The sequence below is a fragment of the Chanodichthys erythropterus genome, chromosome 4 (genome assembly GCF_024489055.1).
Source record: "Chanodichthys erythropterus isolate Z2021 chromosome 4, ASM2448905v1, whole genome shotgun sequence".
NCBI lineage: Eukaryota > Metazoa > Chordata > Actinopteri > Cypriniformes > Xenocyprididae > Chanodichthys > Chanodichthys erythropterus.
Window position 1 is genome coordinate 8,297,381 of NC_090224.1, and position 13,775 is coordinate 8,311,155.

Below are 13,775 nucleotides of genomic sequence, written 5' to 3' on the forward strand. Positions count from 1 at the left end.
TTTTAATATATTTAAAAGAAGTTTTGTTTGCTCACCAAGATTTTAAGCATTTATTTAATTAAAAATACAGTAAAAACAGTAATATTGTGAAATGTTATTACAATTTAAAATAACTGTTTTCTACTGGAATATAATATATAATGTAATATAATGTATATATTTATATAATATAATGTAATCTATTTCTGTGTTGGAAAAGCTGAATTTTCAGCATCATTACTCCAGTCTTCAGTGTCACATGATCCTTCGGAAATCATTTTAATATGATGATTTGCTGCTCAAGAAACATTTATTATTATTATCAATGTTGAAAACAGTTGTGTACTTTTTTTCAGGATTCCTTGATGAATAGAAAGTTCAAAAGAACAGCATTTATCTGAAATACAAAGCTTTTGTAGCATTATACACTACCGTTCAAAAGTTTGGGGTCAGTAAGAATTTTTATTTTTTTTTTAAAGAATTTTTTTTTTTTTTTCAGCAAGGATGCATTAAATCAATCAAACGTGACAGTAAAGACATTTAAAATGTAACAACAGTTTATATTTCAAATAAACGCTGTTCATTTGAACTTTCTATTCATCAAATAATCCTGAAAAACAAATATTGTACACAAATATTTTGTACATCTGTGCACAATAAATGTTTCTTGAGCAGCAAATCATCATATTAAAATTATTTCTTAAGGATCATGTGACACTGAAGACTGGAGTAATGATGCTGAAAATTCAGCTTTGCCAACACAAGAATAAGTTACATTTTCAAATATTTTCAAATAGAAAACAGTTATTTTAAATTGTAATATTTCACAATATTACTGATTTTACTGTATTTTTAATTAAATAAATGTAGCCTTGGTGAGCAGACGAAACTTCTGTATAAAACATAAAAAATGTTACCGATCCCAAACTTTTGAACGGTAATGTGTGTGTATATATATATATAGAGAGAGAGAGAGAGAGATATGGGGATGACTTTTACATTTAGAATTTATTATTAATATATTAACATAATCAAACTCTATTTAAATAAAACCTAAAATCAAGATGTAAACTGCAGATCAAGTTTCTTTTACTTGTAAAATATTGTTCGAAGAACATGACGAATACAGACTGAAATTTCTAAACTCACAAAATAAATTGTGGTTAATGTAATATATCAATGCTCCCATCTGCACATTCTATTCATAAAAAAGTCTGAAACAAGCAGCTTTGTCATAATTAAAACAGAAAAACAGGAAATATCTTACCTTCTGCCTATATGGTTGGGGGCCTTCGAATGTTATGTTGGACATTGGGGGGCTTTTGAGTAAAAAAAGACTGAGAACCGCTGATTCAAAATGGATGTGTTGGACTCGTAAAGGAAACACGGCTAACAATTGTCCAGCATGCATGGAATTTCCTTCAGGACTGTTGAAAATCCAGGATGCACCTCATGAAGTTGGTTTGAGATATTGCTAAGCATGTGCAAATAGTTTTGTTTTTTTTGTTTTTTTACTTTTTGTTAATGTTATAAATCTCATACTTTCATTTGTGTTGTTTTATAGTTTCTGTTGACTTTGTACTGTGATGCTGCATCCATATAGCCTACCAAAATGTTATTTTCCAAAGCCGCGCAGTTCCATTATGCCCCATCAGATGTCGCTAAACCCTCAATCCTCTGGTGCGTCTCCCATCCCAGCATTTCAAGTTTGTATTTATTTGAATGGTTCTTCCTTCCCTCGAAATCCACTCAAATTCCCGTTTCTTCCTGGTTGTGCATGGATACGCTCTCGGATATATAACGTGCTCTAGGATGCATAGACAACTTTACACAATGTTATGGTGGGTGCTTAGGAAATACGATTGACTGACAACGTTGTTATATGTTTTGTACGTGCCAAGTCCTTGTTTGCTAGCAGGTGATTAGCCTGACTTGTTTGTTTAGCAACTAGCTATCTGCTGTTTTTTCATCACTTACTTTGATATGCACAGGCCAGTGTGAGTGTAGACTAATCTCTAGACTCTAGTCTTTTGCAATTTAGTCACAGATTATTGACTGTTTGTCAAAATGTAGTTGACTTAATTAGCTCGCTAGTGCTAACAGACTTTACACCTAAAGAGCATCGTCATATCACTGGAGGCCTAAAGCTCCGTCTGACAGATGTCCAGACATTTACCAGGAATATTAGCTTGTTATTCTGAAACTTATTAGTTAGGTTTGATTCAGACGGTTGAAAGAGTTGTCCTCTGACTCAGCGGAACGTGCTACGTGGTAAGACGTCCGTTTGAAAATGATAAAGCTTCTATTTTGTATGTGGTATGAAATATGCAATATGCTTTACAATAGCATGCTATTAATGTTATGATGTGCATTTAGCGTTGTCTTGATAGGTTTTGAGACACAGCACTGGCAAACAGAACGAAATAATTATAATGACGTTCTCTGTAGGATTTTGTAACTAAAAAACTAACCTTCTCAGAACGTTCCATTTTTATTTATTTATTTATTTATTTTTTGTGATAACAACATAAAAATAACCTATAAGGAACTTTTTCTAATGGTTATTTTATAGGTTTTATAATCTAAAATGTTCACAGAACGTTGTAGGATTTTTTTTTTTTTGCTAGTTATGATTCAGCCATATGCTACATTCACTACTGTGCCTGACTGTCTAACAATGGCGAAAGATTTACATTTTAAAGTTTCATTAAGATAATTTGTTTGATTATAGTGTGATTATAAGTTCTAAAAGAGAAGCTACACAATCGAGGCTTTGAGCAAACAGACTGCAGCTGTTTGCTTTAACAACATCATGCATCCTGTGCCAGCTAATGTGTGGTTTGCCATTGTACTCTAGAGTCCCTTATTATGGCCACTGGAAGTCATGTTGGAAGTAATGCAGAAGTCCACAGGCTCAAGCAGGCCCAGTCCCATGATCTTCTCAAACGTATGGTTCATTCTGGAGATCAGAAGAACATGAGGGAGGTAAGAGGAATTGACAGTTGTTTGTAATATGCTTGGTGGGACTAATAGGCCTTAATTTTCAGCTTTTTAATGCTGGAATGCCCTATATAACCTTTGCCCCAATTTTCAGTCTGAACACATTGACATTAGTTTCCGATCGATAAAGCCAGTCTGCAGATTTCGGGCCGTCACAAAAGTCACTTGTATGATGGGCGCAGACCCTAGTTTTATTTTCAGCTTAAACTATGATTCCATCCAGTCGGAGAATAGTAATCATCTTTGATGTTGTTTTTATTTCTCGTGCATCTCAGAAATGAGGCGCATGCGTCTGTGTGAGTTTGTTGTTTTCAGAATGGCTTGAAAGTCTGGTTGTGTGTGATCATCGGTTGTTTAGTGCATAATGATGCCAAAACTTATGAATATGAGTCATGTAATTTATTTTAGCCTTTAGTAATGCTAGCTTTAACTGTTATTTATTTTCAGGTGGATTATTCATTTAAGGACGAAACCGATCAAGAGAGGTATGTTTTTGGGCCCACTGCAAACTGAATGACATTTTGTGTTATTCTTTGTTTTGACAAGCTCACATGGGAAAATTACAAAAAAATAAGTCATTTTCAAGGTATGAGCATGTTTTATCCTCCATCCTACAGATTTCCAGTAGGCCGTTGTGTGCACAAATACAGCAAAGCGAAGCGAGCGGTGATTAGCAAGAAGAAAACACGTCAATCCACAGTGGGATCAAGAGTATGTCGGAGATCGCCCACCTCAAGCAGGACATCTGACATGGCTAACAAAGAAAATGAACTGACCTGCGCTGATGACGTGCAGGCTATTCTTTACAGTGACAACTGTGGGTTCCCTGTGAGCTCAACAGACACCTCAAAAATGGCAGGAGCTGCCTCAAAGTACAGTGATTATTTCACTGAGGTGAGTTAAGCTAAATGCTTATATTTGTGCTGACTCTGTTTTTGTAGTTCTTAGCTGGTGTTCTGGAAACTTTCCTATGTTGATTCTTATTCACGAATGTCCACCTGTAATAATACTCTATCTCTTCTGTTCTTGGGGTATCAGTCATGGCAAAGTGTGATCTATCAGAAAATTGTATTATTTGTGTTTACTAATTCATTTGTTGAATTTCAGTTATCAAAGGACCATGAAGCAATGACTCATGTGCTCTTTGGAAGGAATCTCAGACTCAATGTTGCTTTGACTCTTTGGAGGAAAAACGCAAGTGAGCTAGTGGCATACTTGAACAGGTTAGCAGTTTGACCTTAACTGTAACTGTTCAAAATGACACAAAATATACACTTATACACACTACCATAATTTTGTTTTGAAATAAATTAATCATTTTATTCAGCAAGGATGCATTAAATTGTTAAAAAATGACATTAAACAGACTTTTATGGTTAAGAATGTAAAAATATTAAGCAGCACAACTGTTTTCGTCATTGATAATACATGTTTCTTGAGCATCAAATCAACATATCAGAATGATTATTGAAGGATCATGTGACACTGAAGACCGGAGTAATGATGCTGAAAATTCAACTTTGCCATCAAAGGAGCATATTACATTTGAAAATGTATTATAATAGAAAACTGTTGTTTAAAATTGTAATCATATTCTACATTATTACTGTTTTTACTGTATTTTTGATCAAATAAATGCAGCCTTGGTGAGCATAAGAGATTTCTTTGCAAAAACATGAAAAAAATCGACTCTATACCTTTGTACAGTAGTGTAAATGAAATATTGCAAATATCTATAGATTTTTCTATACAGTTTGATTTGCCTTTTTTTTCACTATTTTGGCCTATTGATGCTTGCAATTCTACGTTTTATGAGTCGGCAGTGGAGTACCATGTTAACTAATTATCTTTTTTCCCAGAATTCAAGACATAGGGGTGCTTGTTGACTGCTTGCCTGTCCTTACTAAAAGGTAGTGTATTTAAAACCTTTTCACAACATGTAAACTCAAAGTTTGTCATTGACGTTAGACATGTTATAGGATTGATAAACATGTTATTTCATACCAGTTTCTCCCTCTATAGTCTTCAGGAAGAACAGCCGTGCATTTCAATAGGCTGTTGTGTTGACCTTTTACCACAAGTAAAAATTATTCTTAACACGAAATATGAAGAGTAAGTATTTTTGTCTTTTTTTTTTTATACAAACATATATATGTACACACATTTATATATAGATTTGTTGCTCTCTGTTGCCATTAAAAGTTCAGCCCAAATTGATTAATCTTTTAAACTGTTGAATCTTTTCCAGACACCTCATTGTAGCTTTACACTGGGTTCAATCTATCATTAAAAATTGGTGGTCTGAGCTTTCCAAAAACAACATAAGCTTGCATGATGGCTGTTCAAATGACAGGTACTTCATTTTTATATGCATATACAGAAATGACAGAACATCTAATAAATGTTTGCTGGGAGGTGTAACTGAACATGTTTGCATCTAGCAGGAATGTTCAGGCAATGAAGGCAATGCTGCTTGAACTGTGGGAGGGCAAGAGTCACTTAAGCTCAGTTCCAGGGGCTGTAGGTGAAACGGCAAAGGTAAAGTGTTCTTAGTGAAGTAGAAACGATCAACCTTACAAAAATCAGTTTGCACTTTTTCCCTTACTGGTCCTCTCTTGCTTTTCTTTTGCAGGTAATAGAATCATATTTGTCACAACTGCGCTGACGTATCAGTGTAGCACACTAAGGAGAAAACCACTACGAACTCTTGATGCATTTTAAGCTCTTTGATTGGCTTGGAGCTGGTGAATCTGAAGCTCGGAAGGCTGTGGTGAATTGGGGATAGATGGACTGAACAATTCAGACACTCAGATTTCAGCACTGGAGGAGGAACTCTTCCTGCAGGCACTGAATGACTGCTTCACATTGAAGTGGACTTGCTTAGGGGCACATAATCAACTCCATGAGACTCTCTGGAATCAGGCGACTCACTGAAGTGCCAAGCAGAAGTTTTAACTGTTGCACTTGTAGTGCTATGGTGTGAATCTGCTTAAGTGGATGTGATTGTGTAAATGTACCTTTATTAGATGTTTTTTCAGTCATGCACTTGAATTGCAGGAGTTTTAAGTTATTAGTGTTTGTTGTCCATTGCCCGATCATGAATGGATATTTGAGTGTAATGTGTACATAGTGATTTTCTTTTAATGAACTTTCAAATAAATTTACATAATTGAATTTTTTTTTCCACCTTGAAGTTTATATGAATACGTAAAATTTACATACATGTTATTTATTTAACTAAGATCAGAAAAATTGTGCAGGCACAACCCCAATCACAAGGGAAGTGAATTGTAAGAGAAACGATTGTGGTTAAATATTACTAAAAAAACGAGCTGTGAAAAATTTGCAGACAAAAAAATGTTAGTCTATGTGACACTGGACCACAAAACCAGTCATAAGTTGCACAGGTATGTTTGTAGCAATAGCCAACAATAAATTGTATGGGTCAAAATGATCAATTTTTGTTTTATACCAAAAATCATTAGAATATTAAGTAAAGATCAAGTTCCATGAAGATATTTTGTAAATTTCCTACCCTAAATATATCAAAAATGTATTTTTGTAAGTAATATGCATTGCTAAAGACTTCATTTGGACAATTTTAAAGGCAATTTTCTCAGTATTTTGATTTGTTTTGCACCCTCAGATTCCAGATTTTCAAATCGTTGTATCTCGAGCAAATATTGTCCTATCCTAACAAACCATACATCAATGGAAAGCTTTATTCAGCTTTCAGATTATGTATAAATCTCATTGAAAAATTGACCCTTATGACTGGTTTTGTGGTCCAGGGTCACATATTTACGTTATAATTTAAATTCACAGCAACTACAATTTTAATTTACTGTTTTTTTGTCTCTGATTATATTTGGTTTTAAATAATACATCAACATACACACTAAACTGGGTTTAAATTAATCGCAAATAAGGGAATGGGTTCGACACTGAACTGAGAGACAATGAAATACATAATAAACAAATATAACGCAATAATAAACAATATGTGCCTAAATATGAATTTACTGGAACGATTGGAGGTATTTAATGTGATGCACCACAATGTCATAATGTAAAAGAGTCGGTGAATTGGCTTTTAAACCATTTATTCAGCATGAACCGTTTGAAAGAACGGATTCCCAAAAGCTCCGCCTCAACGATAATCACGTGCAACATATTCTTCCGGTCTCTGCATTTGTGATTTCCGTTTACCGTTTACTTCCTTCAGCTGAGTCCTGTTACTGTGGTCCATATTGACTCGTAGTGAAATATTGTACGATATAAACGTCGTATATATCGTGTGACAAAGCACGATGCAATACTTTAAACGTCTATTAGATGTCTATATAGCGTTGGAGGCTCTGTTTGCGTTGTCATGGTGTTTTTCTGACGCGGAGCCGGGGCCTGTAGCAGGTTCTCAGTCGAATGGAGACCGTTTCAAAATTGAAGGACGAGCGATCGTTCCTGGAGTGAAAACACAAGACTGGATCTCCACAGCACGAATCCAGGTGGAGGGCGAGGAATATGTTGGGTTTCTCAAGTGAGTTATTTTGCTAGCCATGCTAACGTCAAAAAGAGCCATGTAAATATGAATGCGTGTGTGCTCGATTTACAGCAGTGTGTCAATAATAATCTCAATTATAATGAACTTGTTTGAAGTATTCCGTTATATAAATCCCTCTTCCTATTCCTAATGTGTTACTGTGAAATATAATGCGCAGGTTATATGTAATGTTATTGAAGGGCGTGATAAATTCAGATTGGATGGTCGGGTTTCAAAACATGCCTTTGTTAAACGAGGTTTTGCTTGGATGACAATTAACCACATCAATTTTCCTTATAGGACTGATGGGAGCTTTGCTGTCAACGATGTTCCCTCTGGCTCATATGTGGTTGAAATCGTATCACCATCTTTCAGGTTTGATCCTGTTCGGGTGGACATTACCTCCAAAGGGAAAATGAGGTAACGTTAGCTAACATTTTTAATTCATCTACCTTCTAACATGTTTATTCATGGACAGCCTCAGTTAAAATGAAGTTGTTGCTGAACTACAGGGCGCGCTTGGTGAATTACATCAAAACCTCAGAAGTTATTCGACAGCCATACCCTCTTCAGATCAGATCCAGTGGTCCACACACATACTTCATGAAGAGAGAAACCTGGGGGTGGACTGATTTTCTGATGAACCCAATGGTATGATCATGATTTCTATGTGTACAGTTCATATTTTTTTTCTTCAGATGCATTTGGTTGTATTTTTTGTGATTTGACTGGAAATTACACACAGTCATGATTTCTTTTACTTCAACTAAAAACATCGTGTGTGTGTGTGTATATATATCTATATATATATATATATATATATATATATATATATATATATATATATATATATATATATATATATATGAACTAACAATAAGCAATATATTCTTACAGCATTTATTAAAGGGTTAGTTCAACCAAATGAAAATTCTGTCATTAATTACTCGCCCTCATGTCGTATCACACCCGTAAGACATTTTTTCATCTTCGGAACACAAATGAAGATATTTTTTATGAAATCCAAGAGGTATGTGATTTAACCGACACTTTCAAGGTCCAGAGAGGTACTGTAGACATCATTAAAACCGTTGTGACTGCGGTGGTTCAACCTGAATATTATGAAGCGACAAGAATACTTTTTGTACTTGAAGAATACTTTTGTTTTGTTTTTTGCGCACAAAAAGTATTCTTGTCACTTCATAAAATTAAGGTTGAACCACTGTAGTCACATCAACGGTTTTAATGATGTCTACAGTACCTTTCTGGACCTTGAAAGTGTTGATTAAATTCTTGTCTATGGACGAGTCATATACCTCTCAGATTTCATCAAAAGTATCTTAATTTGTGTTCTGAAGATGAACAAAGGTCTCACGGGTGTGAAATGACATGAAGGTGAGTAATTAATGACAGAATTTTCATTTTTTGGGTGAACTAATCCTTTAACGTTTGTTAATGTTAGCTATTAAAACTGTTCATGTTACACAGCTGTTCACAGCGCATTAACTAATGTCAACAGATTCAACGTTTGATCCTAAAAATGTATTTGTAAATGTTGAGATCAACATTAACTAAGCTTAATAAATGCTATAGAAGTATTGTTCATTATTAGTTTATTTGTTTCATTTAATGCAGCTAACAAATGAAGCCTTATTGTTAGCTGTTACAAATGCATATTTTCAGAGCCATTTATAATAGTATGAATTATTTGTGACATAAAATGGGTTGCTGAGGGATTCTAATATCTGTTGTGACTTCACTTTTATAATGTTTTTGTTGTCCTTAGGTTATGATGATGGTCCTTCCCTTATTAATCATCGTCCTGCTCCCAAAGGTGGTAAATACTAATGATCCTGAGATGAGAAAGGTAATACAAAACATATTTACAAGTATATGCTAAACAGACATCCTCATCCTCTGTATATTTCTTTATTTGAATAATTTTGTCTGTTTTTTTTGTTTGTTTGTTTTTTCCTGCAGGAAATGGAGCAATCTATGAATATGTTGAATCCTAACCCAGAATTGCCAGATGTTTCTGAATTCATGACTAAATTGTTCTCCAAGGGTTCCAGTAAGTCTGGCGGAGGGAACAAAGGCAGCAGAAGTGTTGCTTTGAAGAGGAGGTAGTGCCGTGTACATGGGATCATTTTGTCGGTTTTCATTAACACCGTTTTACTGGTTTTCTTCTTTCTTTCTTTTTTTTCTTCTCTTCTTCTTTTTTTTTTTTTTTAATATACGAACAGTTTTTCAACTGAAATGCTTGACAATGCAGGACTGTGTTTGAAATCTGCTACTTTCCACGCTTAATTGTCTTCTTTATATGCATTGTTAATAATCAGATCATTTTAATCATGGTAATGATACACTGAAAACTATACATGACATTTAAAAGACCAGTACAGATGGAGCAAGGCATGATTTCTTCATTTTTTTTAACAAAAAATAAAAAATATAGCTTAAATAGTATGTTTTAACTTTAAACGTAGAATGAGTGTGAAAGTAAAGGACTGGTCAAGATTCCAAGAGGAGACTGGTAGACTGAGATATTCAGTTTTTCTGAAACCTTTCAATATCTTGTCATGCAGTTAACATGATGGTAGTCTAGGCTTTTACTGCTGCTGCGTATAAGATTCATCACACAGATATGATTCCTTCTAATAATTAAGGACAATGCAGTTTCACCTCCGTTACGACTTGAATAAAAGTGAGAATTAAAGATTTAGTAAGTCAAATTGAGCGTATTGTGGCTGTTGAGTGCTTTGGGTTGATGCAATAGCTGCAGTTTGGCTGCACTGATAAAGTCAGATGCAGAAGATAGTACTCACTGTATGTAGTTGTTTAGTTCAGTTTGTCACAATCTTTCTGGGATATTTCAAAAGCACGCTTGAGATTAAGGATCGAGCTAGATGAAGAAAAAAATCTGAGGGTCCATCTTTGCAGTGACGCCTTGTGTGTTTTCAGACCAACCCGAGGAGGTGACGTTGATCCCTATTTTGTTTCATAACTACTTGAAATAAAGCTTCTAGGTTATTATATTTACTATATCTTGTTGGGTTTGTACAAGACTGTGAATGAAGATGAAAAATGCATAAGATTTAAGCTATGAAGTATAAACTTATTTAAACTGAATGGAAATAAACTTTGGTGGGAAATATCCTTAACATCTTGCTTATTTGCCTACTTTTCTCATCATTATGCTTGAATGGTAAGATGTGTGTGTGGAGAATGAGATCAACATTTAAAATCACATTCATAAGTGAAACTGTTGCAAGTATGTCAGACTATGTGGGTAGTTGTAAAGCTTTAGTTTAGAAGGAACTCCTGCCAAATCCAGACTGATGGAGTTTCAATTAGTTGGGTTAATGTCATCTTAAAACTTTTATTTCGCAAATTAAATGGCATTTCATCACAACACAAAGACTTATTAAACAACATGAATGGAAAACAGTCATTTCACATCATAAATGTGCTTATGTGATGTATGTTTAATGTTCAAGCAAGTTGAGATTTAATTCATGGCACCACAATTCATGGTCTATTTGAAGGGTTCACCCAAAAATTAAAATTCTCATTAATTACTCATCCTCATTTCGTTCCACACCCGTAAGATTAATTTTAGGCTTCGTTACATCATAAGTGTTTCGGATTGTTTCAAAATTCTAATGGTTCACGTGACTTTGAAAGTTTGATACACGCTCCAAACCACTGATCGGAAACAAAAGATTCGTAAAGCTTCGAAGCAGTGTTTTGAAATCGGCCATCACTAGATATTGTTGAATAGTCATTTGTTTTTTGGCGCACAAAAAGTATTCTTAATCTTAAGATTGCACCACTGTAGTCACATGAACTGTTTTAAATATGTTTTTAGTACCTTTCTGGGCATTTTAAAATTGTGTTAATTATCTTGCTGGCAATGGAGGCTTCACTGAGCCATCGGATCTTATCAAAAATATCTTAATTTGTGTGCCAAAGATGAATGAAGGTCTTACTGGTGTGGAACGACATGAAGGTGAGTAATTAATAGCAGAATTTTTATTTTTGGGTGAACTAACCCTTTAATATGAGCCACTGCACATTGGGATTATATGGGTGATGTTGTAGAAATGTTTCACATGATGTTCAGTTGGAATCTCTGAAATATCATGGATATTACATCCAGAGTGAAGCTACAATCTTTTGTGTGTATCTCTACTCTCTCTCTACAGAAGTGATGGTTTGCCAGCTCCAAAATCTAAAGATCCGTATTTAACACTGTCCAGTTCTGCAAACATAATACAACATTGCTTTGCACACCAGATACGTTTCTATGCATGCAGTGTCACTGACATGACCAAGGCGTACAATACATAATATTTCAAAATCATTCTATCGCAAAAAAAGTTGACCATGTAATAAACACTGTAGGTTTTTGGTATCTATAATAATTAAAAAATTCACAGTCCATATCTTTATGTATTGTCCTCACCATCCCTAGCCTTTAGACATTACACAATATTAAAATACACACTGCTGTGTAAATATGTTAAATTATTTGAAGCTAAAATAAATATTAATGATATTTTCAAACAATATGTACACAAGAAATATGGCCAAGAATATAAGGAAAAATATAAAGAAAAATTAATTTAATGTTAGCCATCTCTGTTGTGTTTCTTCAGTATTTAATGGTTTTGACCAGACCAGTACAGTTTCTCCTCTCCTCTATTTTTCTTCCATTTGCAGAGGACTAACATCCAAAAGGTCTTCTGGAAGGTCTTGTTGCATAGGGCATAACACATAGGGTTGATGGTGCTGTTGACATAGCAGAGCCAGTAGCCCAGATGCCAGAGGGACACTGGGATGCATTTAGAACAGAAGGTGGAGATGAGGACCATGATGTTGTACGGGGTCCAGGTGAGGAGGAAAGCCAGAAGGATGGCACTGAGAGTCTGCGCAGCCTTTTTCTCCTTGATAAGGACCATTCGTTTACGCTTGGTCATCTGGATCTTCAAGTTCGGATCTTCTGGTTTGGTTGAAGATGACGGAGCCTGTGGCTCTAAGGACTGACAATGATCTGAGTTTGTTCTCTCAGTCTCGGTACTGCCTTGCAAAGCGGTGATGTCACTAAGGATCGGCTTGAACTTGTATGACATACATTTTTTGTTGTTCGTCTGGGAGAATTTTGCAAGTTCACTTAGATATTTGCTGTCTTCATAGCAGTCTGACTGTCCATTTTTATTAAGTGTCGATTCTTGGTTCTTGAAAGATTCTCGCGGGGTCATCTCAGAGACAGACCGCTCGTCGTCCTCTGAGGATGTATAACTGTTCAAGGTGGTGACCTGGTCAGATTTTGTCCACAAGTCATCAGACTGCATCGTTGTCCTAGTTACGTAACTCTGGTTGGACGAAGACCATGACGCTTGAGTCCCGTCCCTCTTGTTTTTAAAACTAAAGCATTGTAGTATCGGCTTTCGTGCTTTAGAGTTTTCACGGCTGTCTAGCGATGGGTATCCTTGGAGTTCTGCTAAGTTCTTTGTACGTTTCTCTGTTTCTTTGTATATTTTACAATATAAAATTGTCATGATGGATACCGGGACATAAAAGGCCGCTATGGCTGTCCCAAATGTAATAGTGGGTTCTGAGAAAAACTGGATCTGGCATTGGTCAGGACGAACCGTCCTCTCTCCGACAAAGTACTGCCAGCACAGAATGGGTGGAGCCCACAGTATAAACGATATCAACCAGGCCAAGCCAATCATGATGCCTGCACGTTTCGGGGTCCGTTTAGCCCTGTAGGTAAGTGGTCTTGTAATGGAGAAATATCTGTCAAAGCTGATGACCAGCAAGTTCATCACTGATGCATTACTTGCAACATAGTCAATGGCCAACCACAGATCACATGCTATATTCCCTAAAGACCAGTATCCCATGAGAATGTAGGATGTGTACAGGTTCATGGAGAACACGCCGATAATGAGGTCTGCAAAAGCTAAACTGAGTAAGTAGTAGTTGTTAACGGTCTTAAGTTGGCTGTTGACCTTGAAAGAGAGCATCACCAGAACATTCCCCACTATTGTGATGAGACTCACAACAGCTGACACTGTTGCAATGGTTATGACCTCCAACAGACTGTATGGGGCAGGCGGGACAGCGGAGACATTTCCACTTGCAGTTAAATTTTGAATATCCATGTCCATCCTGTTACTGCTGACAGGTTAGTAAACACTGGATGAATGTTGCACTGTATTCTTCATGCTCACTTGGCAATGGATAATCT

The 13,775-nt window shown here is 35.6% G+C and overlaps 3 protein-coding genes across 7 annotated transcripts; 2 read left to right on the top strand and 1 right to left on the bottom strand.

The window, feature by feature from the left end:
* The first annotated feature begins 1,671 nt into the window (after positions 1–1,671).
* katnbl1 (katanin p80 subunit B-like 1) lies at positions 1,672–6,230 on the top strand. Of its 5 annotated transcripts, none has more exons than XM_067383039.1 (10): positions 1,672–1,820; positions 2,837–2,964; positions 3,427–3,464; positions 3,597–3,873; positions 4,087–4,202; positions 4,839–4,889; positions 4,987–5,091; positions 5,228–5,332; positions 5,421–5,517; positions 5,612–6,230. In XM_067383039.1, the coding sequence occupies exons 2-10, from the start codon at positions 2,848–2,850 to the stop codon at positions 5,642–5,644; spliced, it is 939 nt and encodes a 312-aa protein (XP_067239140.1). In that variant the 5' UTR covers positions 1,672–1,820; positions 2,837–2,847; the 3' UTR covers positions 5,645–6,230. The 5 variants fall into 5 exon arrangements, with proteins under 5 accessions (XP_067239140.1, XP_067239142.1, XP_067239143.1 ...); XM_067383041.1 differs by having other exon boundaries at positions 5,424–5,517; XM_067383042.1 differs by having other exon boundaries at positions 5,002–5,091.
* A 943-nt stretch (positions 6,231–7,173) lies between these two features.
* emc7b (ER membrane protein complex subunit 7b) lies at positions 7,174–10,670 on the top strand. The gene is made up of 5 exons (XM_067383044.1): positions 7,174–7,516; positions 7,820–7,939; positions 8,032–8,170; positions 9,306–9,386; positions 9,500–10,670. The coding sequence occupies exons 1-5, from the start codon at positions 7,290–7,292 to the stop codon at positions 9,644–9,646; spliced, it is 714 nt and encodes a 237-aa protein (XP_067239145.1). The 5' UTR covers positions 7,174–7,289; the 3' UTR covers positions 9,647–10,670.
* Positions 10,671–12,180: 1,510 nt separating this feature from the next.
* Positions 12,181–13,689, bottom strand: chrm5b (cholinergic receptor, muscarinic 5b). The gene has a single exon (XM_067383046.1). It carries the CDS (start codon positions 13,687–13,689, stop codon positions 12,181–12,183), a length of 1,509 nt encoding a protein of 502 aa, XP_067239147.1.
* Between the last annotated feature and the right edge of the window lie 86 nt (positions 13,690–13,775).

Excerpts from the sequence above, each read along its gene's own strand:
- katnbl1 (XM_067383039.1), top strand. The coding sequence starts at position 2,848 with ATGGCCACTGGAAGTCATGTTGGAAGTAATGCAGAAGTCCACAGGCTC. Across the intron at positions 2,965-3,426 it reads ATCAGAAGAACATGAGGGAG|GTGGATTATTCATTTAAGGA; the intron begins GTAAGAGGAATT and ends ATTTATTTTCAG. Across the intron at positions 4,890-4,986 it reads TTGCCTGTCCTTACTAAAAG|TTTCTCCCTCTATAGTCTTC; the intron begins GTAGTGTATTTA and ends ATTTCATACCAG.
- emc7b (XM_067383044.1), top strand. The coding sequence starts at position 7,290 with ATGCAATACTTTAAACGTCTATTAGATGTCTATATAGCGTTGGAGGCT. Across the intron at positions 7,517-7,819 it reads GAATATGTTGGGTTTCTCAA|GACTGATGGGAGCTTTGCTG; the intron begins GTGAGTTATTTT and ends TTTTCCTTATAG. Across the intron at positions 7,940-8,031 it reads ACCTCCAAAGGGAAAATGAG|GGCGCGCTTGGTGAATTACA; the intron begins GTAACGTTAGCT and ends GCTGAACTACAG.
- chrm5b (XM_067383046.1), bottom strand. The coding sequence starts at position 13,689 with ATGGATATTCAAAATTTAACTGCAAGTGGAAATGTCTCCGCTGTCCCG.